The sequence below is a fragment of the Pleurodeles waltl genome, chromosome 3_1, assembly GCF_031143425.1.
Source record: "Pleurodeles waltl isolate 20211129_DDA chromosome 3_1, aPleWal1.hap1.20221129, whole genome shotgun sequence".
In the NCBI taxonomy this organism is placed as follows: Eukaryota; Metazoa; Chordata; class Amphibia; order Caudata; family Salamandridae; genus Pleurodeles; species Pleurodeles waltl.
In genome coordinates this window covers 2,001,693,018-2,001,718,456 of record NC_090440.1, presented here as the reverse complement: position 1 = coordinate 2,001,718,456, position 25,439 = coordinate 2,001,693,018, and the positions used below count along the sequence as shown (strand labels likewise).

Genomic DNA, 25,439 nt, shown 5'->3' with positions numbered 1-25,439 from the left:
GAAGTTTCTCCTCTTTTTTAACAGAAACTTCTGTTGAGTGTTGTGATTCCTGTCTCGGTATCACGTACTCAGTTCTTCGCTCTGACCGACCACCTCTCTCATTGCGTTTTTCCGGTGAGTCTTGAAAGGAACAAGATTGGCGTGTATCACTATATTGATATCTGTCAGGCGTTTTTATATTATCTCTATTTCTGAGATTATATCTATTCTGTGGGATCTCCGTATGCGGAGATTCTCGCCTTTCTTTTTTAGGTGTTTGTTGTTTTTTATCCCAGCGTTTCTTAGTACCATCAGGAGCTTGCTTGGTAGAGTATTTATTAGATTTACCCTGCAATTGTGGTTTTGTAGGTCCCACCTTTCTGATTTTCAATACCAGCGAGGTACTGCCATTTGGAACCACAACTCAGTGTTTTAGATTTACCTTTGCTGTTTGGTAAAAGAACTGTACAGGCTAAAAATACAGAACTCCAGGGTAATCTCTAAAAGAAGAGGCCATGAAACTGACATTTGTCTCTCAAGCTAGTATGGTATCGGAATATCGAGTTTTTAAAATTGTGCCTCACAAATATTTAGCAAAAATGTCAAAGACCAAAACATTGACAAGTTAAGTGTACGAAGGTAAGTATTGGTCAACTAATCTTAACTCCACATGCATTACCCTGACTATATACACATATAGTCAAGGGAGGAGTTAGGAATAGTAAATGTACACCTACCAATACATAATTACCGCCACAATGTTTTGGTTGTTCATATTTTTGGTACACTATTCTTGTAGTACGATATTTCTGTAGTTGATATTCTCATATACAATCGTAAAATTCAATACAAATATATCAAATGGAAAGAGATCGATACTACATAGGAAAATAAACATAGGTAAGTTTAACTGAAATTAACTAATCAAGTCACAAATTAATCATAAATGTTTAATATGGCAACATGCTTAAAACAAGGTTTTCAAGTAAAAAAATCTCAACAAGGGAATGCTAGCATCCACATTATTCAAAAAAGCATAATACATTAGTGCGCAGAAGATACAATAGTGTGATGGATTTTTTAAAGCAATAGTTCAACCTTGAGATGAGTGGAATATTTTAAAGTAAAGAGATTTATATTTAACATAAGAGCGTTTAAATGCTGCTTTAGTAAGGGAATGGGTAGGGAGCTATGGTCCAGCAGTTCTTCTGTAGGCATTTCAAATGTCTGCTATGGGGCAGTTCCATCGCTCTGGCTCACACATCCCACCTCCACCAAATCAGAGAAGTAACAGCAAGCACAACTATGTCCGTGGGGTTTGCTTCTTATGTCTACAAACATTGTTCTTACGTATGGTGCAAATACAAAATGGCAGCCAAAGTGCATGGTGTGAAGGAAATGGAAATAATACTCAAGATGGCCCTGCTTTACTTATGACACAACTTCCTGCCAATAGGGGCGTCAGTGTTGGCTCAATGGACTACGTTATCAGATTGTTTGTAAAATAAAGCCAGAGTGTGAGGCTTTGTGCTCTGGTGGCACTGAGTCATCAGGTACAACTACCAATAGTTACTCAGTTATATGAGTCTTCTAGAGACATATATGTTCCCAAAACGTAGAAAGTGTTGTGTGGAAAGATCGATGTTGCCAGGGTGCGTGGGGGTGCTTCTCTTGTGCGTCCCAGGCCATACCCAGAGATGCCCCAGGCCCTGTGACCCAAATCTCGCTTCCTGATTTTGCACCACCAATTCAGAATTAGATTCAACAAAGCAACAAATTATTTCACGTCAGTCAACCAGAGATGCCAGTTGAAAAATTCAATAAATTACACCAGTAATTGTCGTCACAGATTATATTTTTAAGGAAACTGGCATTTAATGGGGAAAAGAAACTTTGAATTCCATGGCTTAAATGTAACTAAATCAACAAATGCCACTTAGTTACGGTTGTATGGGGCGTGGGTTCGGCTACACGGTCCCCTCCTGTCCCCTAGTCTGCAAAAAATAAAATATGGAGCATTTCCTAAGCAGAACCAAGAGAGAAAAAATCCAGGCTAATAATATGTGTTTATCTCTCAAATAATGCTAAATATACCAGTCGACATTTGCTAGTCCGTGCACGCAGGATGTATGAGCGTGCTTTGTCAAGGTCTTGCTGAGAGTGTTTTTGCAGGCAGACATTGACAGTGTCTGCATCCGGAGACTCTTCTGAGAGTGGCAGTGCAAGGAAACCTTTCAGAAAGGGCCCGTGCAGAGAGATCTACGAGTGTCTGTGAAAGGAGCCCGTGCCACGCGTATCACAGCGAGGGGACGTGCCTGTGCAAGGGCACCTGTCTCTGCGTGTCCGTGCCAGGACACCTTTGTTACTGTGTCTGTGCAAGGATTTTTTTTTTTTTTTTTTTTTTAAAAGAGTGTTTGGGCCCTAAGACCTTACTAAGACTGTCTGTGCTTCGCATTGATAAATATGCCTGTGAAGGACACGATTCAACCCTTCAAGGAGTGGCGGGATATGTCTGAGGAACACGAAATATTTAAATGCAAAAATTATAACACTGGGTTAGGGATTCTTTGATTATCAAAGTACATCAGAATCCTGTACATCGTTCTAATAGTTAACAGAACAATAGCCTGAACTATGAGCATTCAAACAGAAAAGGTGCAAATAAACATACATGATGGGCAAAATGAAAACTTCGCGTCAAGCCCAGATCGGCAGACACAATATATGAAAGTATTGGCAATGCAACCAATTGCAGATGCCTGAGCACGAGAAGATGACATACACCTGGAGTCAGGTGTGGCCATATGTAGCGAAGGACAACAGACGCAGAGCTTGCCTGGATCATCTTCGGCCAGGAGTCCTGGGTGCCCTGCTGAGTCCTGAGTGCCCCGCTGAGCCCTGAGTGCCCTGCTGAGTCCGGAGCACCGAGCTGCAGGTGTTGCCGCACATTTTCCAGGTTCTGGGATGGTTTGATGGATAGGCTCGGCTTGGAAGGAAGAACGGAGGGAAGGGTCATTATACGTTGGTGTTGCCTTTTTTTTCTTTGTTGTTATCACAGTAGTTTTTCCTTCTTGTTTCTTCACTATGACCGCAGGATCATCTGATGAAGCGTAATGTATCCGATTCGCTGATGGCCGATTTTTCAAATGATGTCATGGGCCCGCCAGGTAACGGAAACATCTAAAAATATTTGAACATTCAAAACATGATTTTTTTCTAGATTTGTAAAATACTGTAAGAGGGAATGGCTTGCAATATTTGATGGGAGGGGCAAATTAACTGATTAGAAACCAAATATTATATACCATCTTCCTTCAGCAAGATTGCTGAGGACTGGAGGCGTAACATTACCCCAGGCACACCAAAAGTAATCATTTTTAACAATGTAGAGAAGATTGCTATTTTCTGTAATTCCATCATTCCCTTTAAGACTATTGAAAGGTCCTTTAGGATTTCGCTTCTGGAAACGCCATCTTATGCCTATGCACTGATAGGATCATATCTCCCAGACACCACTGGTCTCAGAAGACCTGCCTGTAACTGGTTCTTAGTTTTCTCCTGCCCTCAGAGGGGTCTAACTAGAGGTCACACTTGCGCCATGCACCGCAGCAGACAAAGTAGAGGCTGTACTAAGGCAAGCAATCACCAAGAGCCTTACTTGGTCCATCAAAGTCTTTCTTTCTACTGAACAGTGTTCTGCACAGGCAGGGGAGCATGTACCTTCTCGTCAACAGAAGCACTACCTCCGGTGACATGCTCTGCATCACTGGCCGTCAAATGTCCTATTGGAATGCAAACGTGATGGAGAGGAATTGCAAATGGAGGTGCCCCTGCGGAAGGAAAATGGAGGATAGACATAGAGCTGAAGTAACACAGAACACAGACACTTGTGAATCAACTTCCAGCCCTAAGACACAAAAATAGAAGTCATGTGTTAGTTACACTGATGACTCACTGCTGCCACCTGATCACGCCAAGGCCTCAAAGCTTAACACCGAAGATTATCATTTTAATTGACAAATTACCACCATGTGACTTCCCAGTCGTTACCTGCCTGGAAAGCATACCAGAGATAAAACATGAGAGCAAATATAAAAATATACACGTATTTTCTGATTTTTTTCCATACTTACAAAAGTGTTAGTGCCCTCAATAGAGTCCTTTAATTAAACACAGCATACTCTAGAGGTAACCAACCATTCATGTGGTTACTGCAAACATGATATTTTTACCACTCCTCTTCCCCCTGGGCAGGTCTTACACCAGCCCGCAAGAACACATCTGATCCAAGTGCTCCTGCATTCACACTAACACCAAGAGGAGCAGAAACATTTATGACCACGACTCATTTAAATTTGAAGAAGCCACACCTCTGTTTCGTGATCTGGATAGCCTATTCTTCCTGCTCTGTGTTGGACCAGGCTGCTCCTGTCTCAGTTCGTCTACACTAGCCACTTTCTGAGGTAGGGCAACTGCCTCACCCTGACCAGCCTCAAAAGGAGCTGTTCTGCCCTTTGCAGCATTTTGGCTTGCTTCCATTGTCCTCATGCTCATCCCGCTCATTCTGGGGCTACCAATTTCAAAAATCTCCTCTACAGCAACAGAGAATTCATCTGCGTTCACATCCTCCACAGGCTCAGTGGACGAACTGTTCACCACCAATGGTCCACCATTTTGCCCATCGGGGTCTAAGCCGTCCCCATTATCATAAAGTTCGGGCGTGAAATAGATGGTTTCATCCCCATTTTCAATCGTGGGTAAGTTCAATAGTGACTGGTCTGTTTCCTCCCTCACGGGCGAAAGGTCAATGTTCAAAGTTACAATGTCATCATTACCAGGAAGCTGCTCATTACTATATAATGCCTCTAAAGATTCGACAGGAGCATCAGTTGTCAACATGGAGGAAGTGAGGTCCACATATTCTGGCTGGATGCATAAGGGCAGGGATGGTCTTCGGTGTACTCCATTACCTGGTTGACAGAATGTAACCTCACTGTCTTCCTGGCACAGATCAATCACTGTAGAGTTGCACGTCCTTGACGGTCCAGGCAGTGGTGTTGAAGTAATTGGTTTACAGTTGAAGAAACTCTTCATGAACTCTGGTGTGTTCCATTGCTTCCATTGTTTTTGCTTCTTAGGTCTAACAGGGCCGCTGGTAGGCGCCGAGCGGCCACATCTTCCATTCACCGCTGGGAGGGGGGCATCACTGCATGCTTCACGCTGCTGATCACCTGCAGGTAAACCAACACGGTTACATGTCACTATTAATTCATACAACAGATGAACTATACAATAAAATTAATTGTTACATTCTATCAAACTGCTAGACTGTAACTCTAATGATACAACTCAAGGGAGATGTGGTGAAGCAGCTCTGCTGGCAATTTTGAAATAAGAAGCTCTAATTCCAGATACCGCCCAAACAACACTGAGATTCTGGATGATATTTTGCTGTGTTGCATTACCCTCTTCTGTCAAAACTAGCACTGCTTAGAAAAAAACTGACTGAACACCTCCAGTTGGAGATAACTGACATAGTCGCTCAACCCGTAAGCACTTGATAGTGATTCAGTTTACATCATTGTGCTACACAAGGCCCTTTCCTCCATGGCTGTAGCAAAGACAGAGCACCACTGCTGGATAACTGGGCAGCCTTAAATAGACAGGACTGACATTGTATATATGAAGAACCAGTACCACATGGATTCCAGGTGTCTGCTTATTGTCTCAAGATACTATGAGATCCATCCCACATATTCTATGGTTTTACCATTGTGAGATGGGGGCAATGTTACTAGTAGATTAACAAGCCTTTCAGCTCTAGGTCTTTAGCTATCACGCTCAGGTTAGAAGGAACTGATCTGTATCACTAACAGCTTGGTTGGATCCTGTAAAACCACTGATCATCTCACTCCAGTTAACAGAGGCTTTAACAAAAACGGGCTATTATCACCTCCACTGGCAGTCTCAGCAGAGGGGACAGCACAAAATAGATAGATGATGTACCTGAAATATTCTGGACTCCTGACACAGACTACTCCATAGTAATTTAACTCACCTTCACCACTGCAGAAGGAGACCAACTATAAGCAAAGGACAGGGATAGACTGGGCAAGGAGGCTGAATAATTGTCACTCTGAAGCAAGGTCTATGCATGCTTGAGGGAAAAAAACAGAAGCTTCAGCCTTCAGTGCTATCTGGAATCTGTTAATTGTATCATTATTGAGACTCTACCATGCTATTAAACACTTAAATAGCCTTGCACCTCCCACAGTCTCAGTCAGGGAAAGTAAAAGTGTTGATATTTTCTCCCTTTCCATGCGAACAGCTTGCATAGTGCAACTCTGTATGAAATTGCTTCAAGAGGTAGACTGGTAGGAGGGTTGGCCCACTGTCTATTAATTTCTGATTAGATTTGAATATGGCAATGAAGCCCTGCTGTGAGACAAACCAGGATCTCATTGTTACTCTGCGGCAATATAGCGTGGAAGGGTGAAAGCGTTAAAGACATTGGAGACTCTGATGGAGCTTCTTAGTTGTATTCACTGGTTCTAGTCTCCCTGCTCAATGGTCATGGCCAGAATGGACAGGTGCAAGAGGATCGAGAGCGCATGCTGGCAAATCATGCCAAGTGGCCTGCTGCACTCTGCAGATTTGTGGGCGAGGAGATCAGTTCTTCTCAGATATCACCTTATGGCTTGGAAATAACCTACAGTCTAGCTCCAAATAGCTCCTTTATGGGATTTGAGATACACCCAGAAGACTTGTCATTTTAAGTTCTCTTCACTTCCATACTCCCTCAGTCGCAATTATATCTGGTAAGCCACACCTACACAAAGCACCTGGCCCAACCAAGTTCTATAGCGAGCCTCACACCAGAGACATAAAATGTGAGTTAACAGATGATAAACAACACAGCCAGGAGCAAACAAAGCATTGTCAGGCCATGTTGCCAGCACAACACTGGAGTGGATGGGCAGCCTCTAGCAGGTACAGTTTCTACTTCTCAATACACTTGTAATTTGTGTGCCAGCTGGAGTGCCAGTGCTGAGGGAGATGGAATATCTCATTGACTGTATGAAAACAACCACTCTAAGATAACTCCTTGAGATACAACAGGATAGAGAGGATTTTTCATGACCCGCCTGGAAAACAACTAAGGCTAAACAACATCCATTTACATGAGAATGTGCAAAAATCACTGGAATGCACAGAAAGGGGCTCATTGAGATATTCAGATTCACTCCAGTGGGACCACATACTTGGCTTTATTGCCACTGCAGGGCTTGAGGAACTGGATGAGGCTTGATGCACTGGAATACAGACGCTAGAAGATGATGGACACTCTTCAGGGATTGCAGTCTGTTGTGCACATTTCACAGGGTCCACAGGTGACAGGTGGATAGTGAGGTCCAGTAACGAGTCAGTGGAGAGATCCTGGACGCTGGACTGCCCATGCGGTGCTTCACTGTGGCACAAGAGTGCAGAGTCCGTCAGGCCATTCTGGTGCTTCTTGGCGAACCCCTCCAGAGACACCAGCGCGTTGTTGAAGGTTGAATGGTGTTGCACTTGTTGTCTCACCCATTTTGATAATCCTACAGAACCAAAGGACTGCAGTTAACACAAAGCATACATGCTATGATCAAAACATGAAAAAAACACATTGGTATATATTCTGCACTGCATGGTCTTGACAACGGATCTTCACAGTTTCACACATGTACCAGGATTCAGGGTTTTCCTTCACGATTGGCTAGTGGGGAGTAAACAGTGGCTACCCTGGCAAAGGCTTGGCTTCTTCCTTTGCTTCTCCCCCTGTCCATAAAGATTACACCTGATGACACTGCCACATATTCTCGGTAACAAAAGCTGTGCAGGTCAGGAGTTTATTCTGCAGGGTGAGTAGTGCATTTTCTTCTAAAGAAGCGATCTGTGTGACTTCAAAATGATGTGCATGACACTAGCTGAGCATTTGTGCCACGGGTACATCCAGAAACCTGAAATTCAAGACTGAAGTAAAGGCATGGCTCTTTGTAAACTATTGATGCAGAATCAAATCCTCATGGCCAAAAGGAAAACACAGAAAACCTATGATTTTGGAGAAAGCCCACTAAAGAACCTGAATGGATTCAATCAATGGAGGGGCGGATGCATTCCTATTGCTTGCTCAACTTCATTCCCCTTTAAGTGCAGCTGCACGGTTGAAGGAACAAGATATGTACACTCCTCTACTCATCAGGTACTATGGGACACCATTTCACACACTAGCCACACTCCTCTAACCATATATAAAAAAATAAAAAAAATTGTACAGTCATGCGCTTTGTCCATCACTCTTCTCTACCTCACTATCTTCTTAAACACAAACACCCTGTGTCTAAATAAGAGCACCATTGTGGTCAATCACACATAACACCAAAACGTTTCCCCATGGGTCACACTGAAACTGACAGACTTCCACACAGGCACTCCACCAAGGTGTAACATGGTATCCTTCCACTACTGCACTCTGGAAGCTCTTCGGGAGTGTGTGGCACGATATAAATGCTAATGCAATACAGTACAACCCCTTTAGTGTGTTATTTTCAACAACTTAGAAAGGTATCAGGACCATTGTCAAACTACACTACCAAGGCAGCAGACTTCAACAAGCATTGGCGAAGCCATAACGTCTGGCCTTGGCAAGCTGTTCAATGGTTATTTTTATTAGTGCTATGGAAAGAAGAAAAAAAACTAAACGTGGGTGTCACATTACAAATGCTGAATGTAAAATTAGTTTAGTCATATGGTAGATTTACTAGTGGTGTTTTTTTAAAAAAATTACAAGGTTTTAGGTGGTCCAGCATTTTGTTGTCATCGCTATTTTTTATTTATTATTATTCCTTCTAATGGTGATGATAATGATACGTCTGGCATCGGAGAATTTTAGCTGTCTCACTAGACTACTGTTATTCAAAACAACGTATACACAACATGCATACTTGGATAGGGTTTTGCACAGAGGGCTTCATACGCTGCTCTGTTAAATCGTCATTCATGTTTAACTTTCGCCCCCCACAGCACGTGCCTGTGGGTCACCACACTTTACAGACCTCCTCCCATCACTCAGAGTGACTGCGGGAAGCCTGAGCACGTTGTTCGCAGCCACCTAAAACAGCTCCTTTCTCTGCAAAGAGAGGGTTCTTTAAAGTGTGCATTTTATACCAGCAGGTGGCTTTACATACCAGCACGTTATTGCGCCTGCACTTTGGGTGCCTCGCTATGTTGTGATTTAATTTTCCTTTTCCAAGTTATAAAATATTTAAGTAACATCACAGCTGCCTGCAATCTGACTGCTTGGTTATGTGGTTATTTATCCGGGACTCCTCCAGGCGAAACACCTCAAGCTGTCTCCAGCCCAGAATCAAAAATAAAAGGGTGTCTCATGTGCGCGCTAACAAGAATGTGGACTATACTTCCGAGATCATTTTCAGCAACTACTGAACTAAGAGATATTCAAAAGAAGATGTAATATTTCCAAAACTGAATAAACCAGTTATGCACAAAGACAGCAGCTGGGTGAGGGGTCTGCTAACGCGCGATGCTTCAAGGCCTCAGAATTAGGGATGGCGGAAATAGGCGGGAAACAGCCTGGCCAGAAGGAGTGCAGAACTGCCGTGGTGAAAAAATGCCTGGAGAGTAGGGCTGGGCAGTTGTTGCCCCTATGGCTGGTTCCAGACAGCATCGCTGCGCTCCTTAGCACAGCTGTCATAAACATCTGGCAAAATGTAGGTTCACTGGCTCATGTTCTGGCACCTGTGGCCTGTCCTTTAGCCCTCCGAGGTTCACACTGTAAAACAAGCAAAAAAACGGAATCTAAATCATGCGCGCGTGCTGCCCGCTGCCAGGCGTCTGCACAAATGCGGTGTCCACGTTCTCGTTTGCTCGCTGTCAGGAAAGCAGTACAACATTCAGTAAATAAGGTAATTTTTCGTTTTCTTATTTTTCAACATCAGAGTTTTACATTTTGGGAAGACTGTCAGTGCAACAACAGAGGTCTCGAATTTACACTTAGGGCAAACTGTGCCCACTGGAGAGAAACGCCACATCGTCACCACAGCACTGCAAGGAGACTCATGGCACGATTGTCAGTTGGTCGCACACACCATCTGGTGGAAGAACCCCCGAAGGCTGACATTACATTATTCATGCTTTGCTGCTCCAGCACTGAATTAACAAATAAAGTGCCGGGATGGAGTTGGAAACTCGCCCCCATCACCATTTGTAAAATGACCGAGAGGACATTTTATTTCAGTAAAGCTCAGTGGAATCGAGTCTCGCAACACGGGTTTAACATTATTACCTGCTGTCTCTAGGTCTAAAAACACAATTCTTTCTAGCGCGTGAGATGAGACGCAGTGGGTTTTGCTTTGCACAGCTGAGTGACAGCTCTCATGTTAGCCTTGCTGTCCGCGTGGAGCCAAAGGCAAGAATCTGTGCAGGGAAAATAGGGCACCGCAAGGATTCTGCGACGGAACGTGAGCTCCCCCTACTGGTTCATGGGGTAACGTGCCATACACGATAAGCAGCCGCTACTTCTCCGTCCTATGAGATGTCCAGTCCCAACGCCTCAGTCACCTCTACGAGTCAAAGTGGCGGCTCATTAAACCAACGCAAAAGCAACTCAGACTAGAAAATAGTAAAAGCACACGAGAGCGTTCACAACGCCCACTGCACCCTTGGTTCATCACCGGAACACAAGAAGGGAAAGCCATGCCGTGCATGTTAATAGGGCGCCCAAGACCAATTAAATTTCCGAGACGGCGGTTCCTTTTGTTAGACCAACGCAGAGCTGACAATGCGTGAAGAATACAGCAACTGTCAATACTGCACGAATAATTTCTTCAAATGTAGATATCGAATACTTGGGCGCATGGACGTCATTTAGGGGTCGCAGTTTGGACCCCCATTTTGCCCCTTGCAACACCTGGCACTGCCTTTGCGACCCCTGGCCGCAAAGCAGTGCTTAATTTGTGCTTGTTGTTTCCGGTGCGGAGCCCGGGCACTTATTTTTCTGTCTCAATCATTTACTGCGAGCAAAGGACACATATGGGAAAGATGGAAGAGGAGAAAAACGAAAAAGCGTCACTAATATTGTAATAAAAATGGAGTACAGCTAGCTGGACTATGAGTCTATGACCCTCCATGGTAGCTGAGATAAGTAAAAAACACCTTTTAATGTATATTGTGTACATGCTTGCAGGTGTGCTTGTGCTTATATAAAAAAAAAAGTGTGTGCCTGAGTGAATATGTGTGTATGTGTAAGTGTGTGAGTGAAAGTAAAGATAAAATAGCGTGTGATGTCACTTCTGCTACAGTTGGCATTCTGGTGAATTGACGTCCATGCTTGGGCACAGTGGTTATTCACTGCTGCTCATTTACCCGTTTGTGAGAACTGTGCATTTTCTGCAGATGAGGGAAATGCACCAGAGGAAGGTGAAGTCAGTTAGTTAGGATATTTATGTAGCGGTTGAAAGCCTCATCAAGGTTACTTCAGAGCGCTGCATAACAAGAATAGTAAGTCCAGTTATTACCGGGTAGTAGGCAGTCAATTGAATGGGGGGCAAGTCTCCTCTCTGGAAGTCCACGCTCCCTCATGCCAAGGCTGTAATTTAGTCAAAGAACAGTCTGAAAAGCTCAGTCTTAAAGAGTGAATCAGCTTTCAATGCTGGATTCAACATATTCCTAAAGTTGTGTGTCTAATGCAGGGGTCTGCAATCATGTTTGTAACTAGAGCTATTTATTTCAATGAAAATCATCCAGACACTATTATTATTAGTGTCGTAATAGTGGCCACATCAGCAAGATTGCAATAGTGTCCACCATATTCAAGTTCACCCGCGGCAAGCAGGTTAGTGCGTTAAACAGGGTTACCAAGAGTAATGTAAAAAAAAAAAAAAAAAAAAAAAAAAAAAAAACAGGCTTTGCCAATTTGGAATGCGTTTGCATGGCAGGCAGGTCGCTTCCTCCTCACCACTGCTCCGGCAAGTGATGCCATTGATTTGGGCTTGTTTGTGCTTGTTTGGGCTTGTCTGGGCTTCTTGGCTTCGCCTCTCCCGGAAGGCCCCGGTCCCCTCTCTCCTCCTCAGAGCTCTTCCCGCTCCTGACTCCTGCTGCCCCCGCCCCCTGCACTCCCATTGGAGGTTCCCCTCCCTCCTCCCAGCTGCCACTCCCTCCCACCTCCCCTCTTATGCCGGCAGCGGGCACGCCGCTGGCGCACCGAAGGCGTGCCAAAGGCAAGCCCGTCTGCGCCCGTCCGCGCCCAGAGACAGACCCCCTGGCCAACACGCCTCCCGTGCCACCAAACACCTTTACACTGCCAACGAACTCCACGCCCTTAATCCAGGACATTCCTCCATCTGCTTCCAGTCCACACTGACGTGCACCAAAGGGTCCTTCTCCTGCAAAGCCTGCAATTTCACCTGCAACCTAACCTCCAAACTCCAAATCAAAACAGACAACCGCTTAAGATGCATCCTATTTAACACCCGCTCCATCCACAAACATGCAATTGAACTCTGGGACCTCCTGACCACATACTCGCCCGACGTCGCATTCCTCACCGAAACCCGGATCAATTCGGCCTCAGAACCAGACATAGCCATAGCCATACCAGAAAACTGCAAGATCACCAGAAGAGACCGAATCAACAGACCAGGAGGAGGAATCGCCTTAGTCCACAAAAACACCATAAGAGTCTCCACAAACTCCCACGACACCATCAACTCCGCCGAGCACTTCCACTTCAAAATCCACATCAACGCCAACAACACACTCAGAGGAACACTGGTCTACAGACCCCCTGGAACCAGACCGCAGTTCTGTGATGACATCGCCGATGTCATCAGCTCCCAAGCCCTCGCCTCAACAGACTACATCCTCCTTGGTGACCTAAACTTCCACCTAGAAAATAACAACGATATCAACACCACCAACCTAATCGACAACCTCGCCAACTTCGGCCTCAAGCAACTCGTCACTACACCCACCGACTCCGCAGGCCACACACTCGACCCCATCTTCTCAGCTAGCAACCACGTCTCTTTCAGCCACACCACCGAACTCAGTTGGACAGACCACCGCTGCATGCACTTCTCCTACCAAAAACCAGTCACTCACCACCACCGCACACAACCCCCCCAACGCAACTGGAGCAAAATATCAACGGATCAACTGATCTCCACTCTCGCCCGGGTCCCACCCCCTGGGACTCCGGACCCCAACATAGCCACCACCAACCTGCATCGCTGGATAGAAGATTGCGCCAACACCCTCGCACCGCTCAAAAAAAAACCAAACACCTCCCACAGAATCAAGGCCAGTTGGTTCACCCCAGAACTACAGGAATCCAAACGGCTATGTCGCAGAATGCAAAAAACCTGGCACCTTGACCCTACCTACTCCAACCACATTGCTTTCAAGGATGCCCTACGCAAACATCACCAACTGATCCGCACCACCAAAAGGACCCACTTCAAAAACTGCATCAACGCCAACGCTCAAAACAGTAAAGAGCTCTTCGGCATCGTCAATGAGCTCTCCACCCCCAGGACCTGCTCCAACGAACCCCTGCCATCACAGGAGTTCTGCAACTCACTGGCAACCCACTTCCGTCGAAAGATAGAAGAAATCCACAATAGCTTCAAACCCCAGACCCGCCAGCTGACTACAAACACCCGAGAACCCAACGCTCCAAGCAACACCCACCTCGTCCACACCTGGACCCCCGTCAACATAGAGGACACCGCCACCACCATGGCCTCCATCCACTCCGGATCACCATCGGACCCCTGCCCACACCATATCTTCAATAAGGCAAACATCATCATCGCCCCCCACCTCTGCAAAACCATCAACAGCTCCTTCGAGTCAGCCACCTTCCCAGAAAGATGGAAGCACGCAGAAATCAACGCCCTGCTAAAGAAACCAAAGGCAGACCCAGACGACCCCAAGAACTACCGGCCGATCTCCCTCCTCCCCTTCCCAGCCAAGGTCATCGAAAAAATTGTAAACAGCCAACTATCCCGGTTGCTGGAAGACAGCAAGGTACTCGACACCTCCCAATCCGGATTCTGCAGAAACCACAGCACTGAGACTGCACTCATAGCTGCCACAGACAACATTAGGACCATGCTTGACGAAGGCGAAACAGCAGCACTCATCCTCCTGGACCTCTCTGCAGCTTTCGACACGGTATGTCATCACACTCTCCGCACACGCCTACACAACGCTGGAATCCGCGACATGGCACTCGACTGGATCTCGTCATTTCTCTCAGGCAGAACCCAGAGAGTCCGCCTCCCACCGTTCCTGTCAGAAGCTTCCAGAATCATCTGTGGCGTTCCCCAAGGATCTTCGCTCAGCCCCACACTCGCCAACGTTTACATGGCCCCCCTCGCCAACATCGCACAAACCCACCACATCAACATAGTTTCCTACGCAGACGACACTCAGCTCATCCTCTTCCTCACGAAAGACCCTACAACTGCAAAGAACAACCTCCACAATGGACTTCACGCCATCGCCAGCTGGATGGAATCAAGCCACCTCAAGTTAAACACAGACCAGACAGAAATCCTCATCTTTGGCACCAACCCCTCAACTTGGAATGACTCCTGGTGGCCCACCTCCCTATGAACAGCACCCTCACCCACCACCCACGCACGCAACCTAGGCTTCATCTTGGACTCCACACTCAGCATGACTCAGCAGGTCAATGCCATCTCCTCTTCCTGCTACAACACTCTCTGCATGCTCTGCAAAATCTTCAAGTGGATTCCCGTCAAAACCAGGAAAACTGTCACCCACGCCCTGGTCAGCAGCCGATTGGACTACGGAAACACCCTAGATGCAGGAATAACAACCAAACTCCTAACAAAACTGCAAAGAATCCAGAACGCATCTGCCCGCCTCATTCTGGACATCCCACGCCGTGACCACATTTCCCCCCACCTCAGAGACCTTCACTGGCTACCAGTGTCAAAGAGGATCACCTTCAAACTCCTCATCCACGCACACAAGGCCCTCCACAACACAGGCCCAGCCTACCTCAATGACAGACTCACCTTCCACACCCGCAATCTTCGCTCTGCCAGCCTCGCCCTCGCCTCCATCCCCCGCATCCGCCGCACCACCGCAGGAAGATCCTTCTCTCACCTAGCCGCCAAGACCTGGAACTCCCTACCACTCCACCTTCGCCAGACCCAAGACCTCTTGACATTCAGGAAACGCCTCAAGTCATGGCTCTACGACCAGTAGCTCCCCCCCAGCGCCTTGAGACCCTAACGGGTGATTAGTGCGCTCTATAGATCCTTGATTGATTGATTTGCATGGGTAATATATAACAGTCACAGCTATAAGGCCCCTGCCACCAAGGTGATAATGTTAGTAACAAGTCTCCCCAGTGCCACATATCTATATATCTATATATCTATAATCTATATATCTATATATCTATAATCTATATATCTATATCTCTATATATATATCTCTATATATATATATATATATATATATATATATATATATATATATATATATATATATATGTGTGTTAATCCAGCCAAACAAAAGCTTCTAATTTGTTAGGCTGGACTGCATACAGAAGAGTCAGTTACAGGCAGCTGGAGAGCCATCTGTAGCTCATGAGCTCCTGGTTGGGAAAGCTTGGTCTAGTGTCACACAATTTGGTCACACTGTGGGATAGGATTCAAATTCTGGAGAGTTAAGCTGTGTCTAAACACCGCACAGAACAGATATTACTATTTCCATTTCCAGTGTTCAAAGGATGGAAGGCGGACTTGGCATTGTTGAGATGCAATCTTGTGACGCACCTATCCAAAAAGTCAATGGCAAGAGTTAACTCACAGGCGGGCCAGCATAAGGGCGCGCGCATCAGATATAGCTTTCAGAATTCTGGTAACACTCTGAGGGGGTTCGGCTTTCTATTACAATTACTGGCTTCCTACTGTCTGCGCTTTGCATGTGGATGGTCCACACGATTCCAATTCTGTAAATCGGCAATACAATAGTGTTTCTTCTGATTGTTCTGCCTCTTAAAACCTCTGAGCTATAGGAATCATTCAAATATGACTTGCTGAACAATAAAGTAATTTCACAACCAGATCTATTTTTGCAGTATTTGAATGAAGTAAATAAAACGCAGTTGGAATATCAAACACATCCAAACATCACCCATTTATGCCACATGATGGACATTTTCTTACATCCTAAATACTGACATGGGGTAGTTTCTTGCCCCATTCACGACTGAGCTTTAGCACCTCTTATGCGATATGAAGAGCCACATAAATGCAAATAACATATAATGTAAAGCATCACAACGGCGATTTTGTTTGTGAAAGTGCAAGGCTTTTTCCTAAATGACGCCGTCTGTATTGCCTGGTATCGCTTACAAAGGACCATACTTTGTTGGAGCATTATGGAGATTGCCGATTGACAGGTTGCTTTGAAGCTACAGGTGAACGTAACAATTTGCAGCACACGGTGTGGTGTGTTCAGGCATTTTAAGTGCAAATCTAGCTACGGAGCAATACTGTGCTGGCCAAAGGTGGGGATCTAGAGTTACAATTCAGGACTGTTTACAATGGAGCAGGATGTTCGTGGGTAATGAGTCCTATATTGTAGAAATACAGTATTCCCTACAGAGGTGACTCTTCAGCTCCAGCCTGAGCTGCAGAAGGGTTGAGAGTTCTACTGTGGATGGAGATGGTATTTTAGATGCTGGGAGCGTAACTCAAGAAGGTTTTTGCAGTTATGTGTTTCTAGTCTGGCGATGTCCTGGCTCCTGGTGAGCTAGTTCATATTTCTGAAGATAGAGAAGAGTGCTGGTTCTGGTGTCCATGTATGTGATGAACCTCACCCTGGAAATGATGCAGTCTTGGATGGCAGGACAGTGCAGATCCCTCACATATGGTATTATGGGCCTCATTACGGCCCTGGCGGCCGGCGGAACACCAGCGGTAACACCGCCAACAGGCTGAAGGTGTACCGGCATTGTATTATGACCGTGGCGCATTAGCCACGGCCATACTGCCGGCCCCTGCAACTGACCGTCAGGCGGTCATAATCCCCAACCGCCAGCCTGATGGCGGTAAACACTGCCATGGAAAGGCTGGCGGTAAGGGGGACTTGGGGTGCCCCTGGGGGCCCCAGCACCAGACACAGCCCCATCGCGCATTTCACTGCCCGAATTTCGGGCAGTGAAATGTGCGACGGGTGCTGCTGCACCCGCTGCACATCAACATTGCCGCCAGCTCTATTATGAGCTGGCTTCAATATTGATGTGACTTTTCCGCTGGGACAGCGGACAAGTCATAATAGGGACCCACAAAGGCGCCCGCAGCTTTGGCGGTCTTTTTGTAAGACCGCCGAAGTTGTAATGAGGGCCTATATGCCTAAACTTCTCCAGGCCTTGGATGAGTCTTGCTGCTGAGTGTAGAATACCTTTCAGGAGAGGCTGTGTGGTGTTGGGCAGACCGCAGAGCAGGGCATTGCCTTCATCTAGGTGCAAGTGGACGAAAGCACTAACTTGTTCTTCAGTTAGTTTCCGGGAAGGGTTTTATTTTCTTCATTGTGTTCTTTGAAGCAAGTCTTCTTTTGAAGCAGAGGTAGAGTGTCAGGGATGAAACAAATTGTTTTGAGTTTGGTGCAAGCTGAAGGATGGACAATTCCATGGTCATTCAAGAGATCTAGACTTAAATTTGTGAGTATTCGTTACTTCTGGCAAACAGGTAATGATATGTGAAAGGAGAACCACAATTCTACCATTCTTTTTACCATATACTTTATTTTAAGTGCAAATCTAGCTACGGAGCAAGATTGTGCTGGACAAAGGTGGGGGTTTATGCAAATATTTTCCCACAGCTGTCAGAACATGAATGTGTCAAAGAGTAATTTTAGAACTTGGAGAATCAAAACTCTGCACTTGAACACCTGCCAACCCCACCCTTGGGATACTTCACTGGCCTCTATGTTAACAAAGAAACAAACTTTAAATACAATCTACTCCATGAGCCCAAGAACACACAGCAAGGGAGGGATGCGGTTCGTAGGTCAGGGACCACACCCACTGAATGCGCTACCAATTATCATCCATAAGGAAACCAACCTCCTGCTGTACAGAAAAGGACAAACAGGTGTTCCTTACCCGACTACTATTCCCCTTATAGAGGTCAAGGAGATGGGGTCACATGCGGTCCTGCGGTATGCGAGTCACCTTATTCACTCATTCATTATATTGTGCTGTAATACTTACGGTAAAAGCAGAAGCCTGCAATGACGCATAGACTTGGCCTCACCAAAGCAAAGATGTAAGTAACCTTCGCATTTATCACAAAGTGTCGGTTCCAGGCAGACACATTACTCTAGATAAGTGAGCGCTAAGGGTTTGAGAAATGCACGTAATTAAAACAGATTTTCAGGAAAATTATATAAAATTATACAAAACGCGAATCCAGAATACAGCGCTATATTTTAGTAGAAAATGCACCCTTGCATCAATTTTTGATGCAAGGACACATTTCATGCAAAAAGTAATGCAAAAAAGACAAGTGCCATGAACAATAGTTGCTTTTTATTGCGGTTTGCATTGTTCCTGCGCTCTGTACTATATACTGACTGCGAAGAGCAGAATAATAAAGCAGCTGGCATAATAGTGTAATTTCAGGAATTTCATGTGACAAGCATAACACAAAATTTCTAAAATGAGACAAATTATACCAGCATAATTAAAATGTTGCCCTGGCCCAGTAAGGAACAGGGCAACATCTAGAGGTCTGCCTTGCGACTACCCATGCTTAAGGAAAGGGGTAGCCGCAAGGCAGACCCCTAGAGTCCGTCTCATTGGCTCAGTCCTGTGCCCAAAAATCCTGTGGAAATTCTAAAAGTGATGCATAACTCAATGAGATGTTAATCAGGGCCTTAGCTGTCTGCACAGAAAGTTGACACCCAAAGTACCACAGGCAGGATGCCAACTGTAAATTTCAGCGTCAGATTGACTGCAAATATGAAGAGAATAATGCAACCACAAAACACCAGCACTAAAGACAAAAAGTCAAACACATACCGCATAACTAGATCTCTGAAGTGCCACTGTACAGGTTCAATCTGGCTATTTAATATGGATAGCCGACTCCAAGTATGGTCATTAGAGGAACACAGTCTAGCAATGGCCATTGACACCTGACCTGGCCTGATATGCACACTGAACAAAAATGATAATGTCACCAACATAAAATCTCAGGTAAGCACGATGTCTAGTAGAGATTGATTTTGTCAACAAGGTGACTTACCCGTTATATACTTGTTAGGATTACTTCGGAAGCGGTCGTCCACCAGAATAAGGGCACCCCAGTCATTCTTGTGCCGAATACACCTGGAGGGAAACAACATGAGGGTCAAAAGAAACACCAATAAAGGCCAGACACAGCAACAGTCACATTAATTAGCACCTACAAAGACGAACTGCGCCCAAATATGCTTTTCTGCACTCCTGCAACAGAGATAGCACAATACCTGTGATTACACTTTCGTTACACTTAGCTCTGTTAGAAGCCAATCTGGTGGCCACTGTTGTCATTCCAATGGCAGTGTCAAATTGTGTACAAATCACCCAAAAAAGGACTTGATGCAATTCTGTACAATGTTAAATTCTGACACTTGGTTCAGTGGAACATTTCAGTCCTTGATAGATAAGCTCAAACCACAGTTCAGTTTCTAAATGTACACAAAATCGAGTTAAGGGACAGAAAATGCAAACAGCTATAACGAAACTCCAAAGTATTCATGGGAAACTGTAGGATTCTATTTTTTCGGTATCCTTGCACCTTTTTGGAAAATTAAACAATATGCATGCCCACGTTTTCACCAGTTTCCAACAGGTGATGGCTTATATTCTCATTGAAGCAGATACAATCAGATCCTAGAAAGTACAACTCCTGGTTGGTACAATCAAATCCTAGTCTATGTATAAAATTGGACAAAGCAACAGTTCTTCGAAATAAAGATTAAATTAGTGCTACAGTCGAAGCCTTCTGAAGACAGATCCCATTTTAGTTTGAAGAAGAAAAACATAGGTCTCGGGAAGCGAGAACATAACATTTGACTCCAGACCCAGAAGTACTGCTCCTGGCCTCCTTGTCACTCTTCCCAGCCGCCACCATCCAGAAGGCCAGCACTACCGTGTTCTCGGACATCCTAAACCTATTCGGCCTTCTTACCTTCGATTGCCTTTTATAAGTGCGAGTGTGCCATCGTGACGGGACATATGTACCCAGGTATGCAAAGCATGGACGTGATTGCTAACAGAAACCCTTCCAGTACTCAAAAGGCGGTTCCCTAAAGACTAGATACCCAAAGGAAAGAAAGCGACTAATTTAGGAGTGCAAAGAACAGGCGCAGGCTCCCAAGAGCTCCCTGGGACTATGTCTGCAGAAGAGCGTTTCAGATACTAAGTGAAACTCTTGGGAGCCCTTCCGGAGCACAGGAGGGGATACAGCAGGAATCAGAGAAAATAAAAATATGAAATCTCATTTCATGACGCCTGTAACCCAGACAGCATAGGTGAATAATGCCGAAAAAAAAGCTAAAGGTTGGGGAAGCTGCCTCAATCTGGACTGGTGAACTTCTTAACGGCCAGGGAAATGTAAGGCACCAAACCCATCAGAGAGTGATACCCATTTAACAGATTTCTTAATAGCAGAACTAAAAGTCTACTAAATCGACACTGACATTTGCATTCTAAACCACAGTTTTATGCGTATGACCTTTAATCTGTAGGTAGTACAGAGCCAGGGAAAACTAATGTAATCTCAATTTTTAGGTATCAGTCAATTTTCAGTGAGGAGTGGAATGCTATTTTAAGTCACACTTTTATGACTGTATTCGGTGCTCATCAAGCAAAATCAACTGGGATAATCTTCCTAGATGCGGGAGCAAATTCATGATTACAGTTTCTTATCAAGAACGCTGGCTCCAAAGAATGAGCTGATGCTACTCCGCTCACGTCCCTAAGATTAAGTGTTACGTCCATGGCATATAAGCGGTCAGCAAAAAAGAAATTGGGAGAAATGATGGAGAGAGGGAAAAACACAGGTGCCACTCTCCTTGATTTAGCACAGCACCCTCGGGAAACTTCAATACTCCAATCCACCACAAGCCACATCCAGAAGATGTGGGCCATAATACTGGGAAGCTAGATGATAGCCTCTCCATAGACTGACAGATTACAAGGAAGCCCAATATGGAGCAAGGATTGAAACATGGATACAGGGAAAACACATCTGAAAAGTAGCAATAGAAAAACCAGGACTAGAACTTTCATGAATATGGCAGGAGGTAAGGTAACTTCAGAAGGCTGGAGCAGACAGAAGAAAGATGTTAGTTCTAACCAATACCATGAACGAGGAAGCAGAGGGAACCGAGGGAAAAATAAACAGGGTCAGAAAGAAAGCCAATAGAGAACTTCATAAACATGGAATAATCAATGCAACACACCAAGTTGCCAGGTATTCTGCAAGTGGTAAAGCTGGCTATTACATTGAAGCTGTATACCAGAACTCAGAAGTTCCTGCCTTCAAACACAGAGGTGCTCCTCCTGGCCTCTTTGACACTCTTCCCAGCTGCCACCACAGCCACAATCACCATGTTCTCAACCAGCCTAGACCTGTTCTGTCTTCTTACCTTCCATCGGCCGTTGTAAGTGCAATTGTGTGCCCTCGTGACAGGGGCTAGAGCACCCAAGTATGCAAAGCATCTAATGTTTATATTCTGGGTATTCTGAAGGCTGACAGTACCCCTTACAGACCTCAACTGCCACTGCTGACTTTGTGGCTTCATCAGCCAAAGTATTTCCAGCAACGTGTATTCCAACACGCTGGTGTCCAAGTGTATGCACAACATGGACTTTGGGTAGCGTCTCTTTCAGGTCTGCTACCTTCCCCCACAGGAGTCTGTGTTTTATGGTGTTGCCTTTTGAATCTCTGAACCTATTCAAATGCCAGTAATGCAGGTATTCATTAAAAGACTGGACGCAATAATATGAATCACAAACAATCAGTGTGAACTGTGTCGGATACGTATGTTCTAGTGCCATCAGTAGAGCTTTTAGCTCAGCCAATTGTGCTGTACAATCCCCTAAGTTCTGTGTATAGGTATGTTGGGGACAGAATTTCTCCCCCTCCATATAGCCGCTTACGACTGCGCATGCAGCAGAATATTGATGTTTAGTTCCGATCGATCGTTGCGCAGAGCCATCGGTGTACATGATTGCATGATATTGATCAATAGGCAAGGTGTCTGCTGGAACTGGATATTGTACTTCATATTGTAGAAATTCTTGAGTTTGTAATTTTGGGTTGAAAATGTAGTCTACATCAGTGGCTGTTAGAGACGTAGCCCATTGTATCCATTGTGGATGAAGTGCTTTCGCGTTCGGAACGCTAGCTTTTGTAACAGCCTCTAGGGCTGGAATAGGAGAAACGACAATAATGCGTTTTCCTTGGGCAAGAGGTCTTTCTTTAATAACAGCCATCTGCACAGCAGTGAGAATTTTCTCTGTGGGTGCAAAGCGTTGTTCAGCAGCTGAATACAAATGTGATTTGTATGGTATCGGGACTGTCTCACCTTCATTAAATGTTACATAAGTGAAACCGATGGCCCCAGCTATTACCCTGATGACCAAGTGTGTTTTATTGGCCCTTGTTTGTAAATGTTTTGTTGCTATCATATCAGTCTGTAAATCTCGAAGAATGCGTGTATGTTCAACCGTCCAGAATTTACTTGAGAAATCAGGACGTACTAAGTCATATAAAGGTTTTATGCGTGTTGCATAATCAGGAATGTATGTTCTGCCAACATTTAGAAAGCCTAACAACGATTGAAGTTTTTAAATCGTATTTGGTGGTTGCAATTGTGCACATTTTTCTAAAAATTGTGGCGCTAGGCTCTTCCCTTCACTCAATAGCTCATATCCCAGAAACAGGACGCTGAGGAAGGCAATTTGTGACTTTTTAAAGTTAAATTTGTAGCCGAGTTCGGCAAGCCCTACAACAATGCGGGCTACCCGTCTTAAATGTTGTAGTAACTCGTCATCCGTGAGATATATATCGTCCACATATGACAATGTTTCAGTGTCTATCTCGTGTAAAATAGCAGCCACACGAGCCGCAAACAGTCCTGGGCTGTTCTTATACCCCTGGGGCAAACAACAGATTTTTTTCTGGGAGCCTAATGCGCTAAAGCTTGTTAAATCCCTACTTTCAGGTGCTATATTCTGGCAGAAGAACCCATTCGAGATATCTAAAGTTGTTTTGTATTTTTTCCACACTATGTTGCTCATTAGTGCAGTGCTATGTGAGTTTTGTATAGCATATGTATGTGTGTGTCTGTTTGAATGTCTGTAGTCTAAGACTATTCTGTATGAATGGTCCGGCTTAGCTACAGGGAATAAGGGGTTATTCATCGGTGAGACACAGGGTTCAACCACACCCTGGCATTCTAATTGCGTGAGTATCTCTCTCACCGGTGCCCTTGCTTCATGTTTTATGGGATACTGCGGTTGTGGCTGAGGTTCACTTTTAATGGGAATGACATGGTATGGAGAGTCCCTATCCCACCCTATGTGATTTCCATATAACGCAGGTGCTTGTGCTAGAGCCCATTCTATAGAATAGAACTCAGCGAGTTCCTCTGGAACAAGGGGCGAGAAGGAAGGTTTAATAACCTCTTCTCCATATGGGCAGGTGCAGACAAAATCAGGTGACCAATCTTGTTTGGCCAACAAGATGTCATATACTTTGACTACACGGTCCCAAAAGATTGCGTGTATTATGCGTTCAATGTCTCCTTCCAGTTGTAGTGTTACTTTATACACCCTATCCGGTTCGGAGACACGCATGTCCGCTGTTTCTACTTGTATAAGGTCATCAGTTGCTTTCACCTCCAGATGCTTTAGAAGATTCCGGCAAACTATTGTGACCTCTGCCGCGCTGTCTAGCAGTGCTAGAGCCCAGTTCTTGTTCTTCAAGAGAACCCTTTTCCTGAGTGGCATGTCGAACTGAGACTGCTGCCACTTTTTTCTTTTTAAATTGTTGTTTTTGCTGTACAGGTTTCTCTTCCTTTTTAACAGAAACCTCCGAAGAGCGTTGTGATTCCTGTCTCGGTTTCACGTACTCTGTTCTCCGCTCTGATCGCCCACCTCTCTCATTTCTCTTTTCCGATGAGCCCTGAAAGGAACGAGATTGGCGTGTATCAGTATATTGATATCTATCAGGCGTTTTTATATTCTCTCTATTCCTGAGATTATATCTATTCTGTGGGGTCTCCACTCGTAGAGATTCTCCCCTTTCTTTTTTAGGTGTTTGTTGTTTTTTCTCCCAGCGTTTCTTAGTACCCTCAGGTAGCTGTTTAGTATTATCTTTATTCATTTTACCCTGAGTTTGAGGTTTTTATGGTCTAGCACCTAGGCTATCTCGACTGATACTTGAATATGTTTCCGCTATTATTTTAGGCAGCTCTTGCTCCTGATCTTGTTGCAGAACGTCACGGAGCCGCATGCGCACTGCGAGTGCAACTGCTTCCCCTTTAAGGTTACTTAGGATGATTGAAGAAACTGTGGCAAAATTGCCCATCAGTTGCATTCCCAAATCTAGGGCCGGAGCAGCCCCGTATTCATCTTGAATTTGTTTAAGCACTTCCGGTAGGTTGGCTAGTGTCGGTGTACTGTGTGCCGTTGTATAGAGTGCAGCAAATACCGTGCCCCATGTGTTACAGTGTTCAACTGTAGGGACCATCCCAAAGAGCAAGCACATAGTTAATATTCTATGTTTATCCTGAGGTCCCGAATGGGGAAATACTGCCTCCATTGTATTAATTTTTTGTGCTAGCCAAAACGGAGTCTCCTCTCGTTTGGTCGGGACCTTACCCATAATTGAATGCACAGCCACCGGATTTATACCTGGTGTTACTGCATGTGGTTGTGCTGGAGCAGCAAGCGCTGGGTTTGTATTTAAAGTTTGCATCACAAATTGTACTAATCGTCTGTATATTGCTGTTAACTCAATGTATAAGCGTCGAACTTCAGCTACTGCCAAATTCGCAACCGCAGGATGTGGTGTATATGTGGCCAATAAAGGCCAGGTAGGACCGTCATTACTTAGTAGACCTAACCTTACTGGTAATATTGTATGGGGTAAGGCGCCATCAAGCCAATTATTATGTTCTTGATAAGATAGAGGTATCTCTAAGTATGCATACACCCTGTATTGCCCAGGAGCGTTCGCAACTGTATATGTATGAAATGTATTTGTGTTCCCATCAACTGCTGGAAATGTGACCCATGAGTAAAAAAAGCTCTGTTCTATAGGCTGCGTGGGCATCCACCACAAACGTGACTGGACCTC

The 25,439-nt window shown here is 45.0% G+C and overlaps 1 protein-coding gene and 1 long non-coding RNA gene across 6 annotated transcripts in view; one reads left to right on the top strand and one right to left on the bottom strand.

Annotated features, from left to right (window-relative positions):
• Positions 1–915: 915 nt before the first annotated feature.
• Positions 916–25,439, bottom strand: part of BRIP1 (BRCA1 interacting DNA helicase 1) — a 967,251-nt gene continuing 942,727 nt past the window's right edge. For 4 of the 5 annotated variants that reach the window (XM_069226443.1, XM_069226446.1, XM_069226444.1 and 1 more), the window contains 3 exons: positions 19,332–19,414; positions 7,242–7,574; positions 916–5,210 (listed from right to left, as the gene is read on the bottom strand). In XM_069226443.1, the coding sequence (XP_069082544.1) occupies positions 4,312–5,210; positions 7,242–7,574; positions 19,332–19,414 (1,315 nt within the window). In that variant the 3' untranslated portion in view covers positions 916–4,311. The remainder of the gene's footprint in view (positions 5,211–7,241; positions 7,575–19,331; positions 19,415–25,439) is intronic. The other variant, XR_011201660.1, reaches the window with a different exon arrangement.
• The window catches only part of LOC138285916 (uncharacterized), a 117,186-nt gene continuing 101,600 nt past the window's right edge, over positions 9,854–25,439 (top strand). Inside the window, exon 1 of the long non-coding RNA XR_011201661.1 lies at positions 9,854–9,941. This is a non-coding gene — a long non-coding RNA (uncharacterized lncRNA). The remainder of the gene's footprint in view (positions 9,942–25,439) is intronic.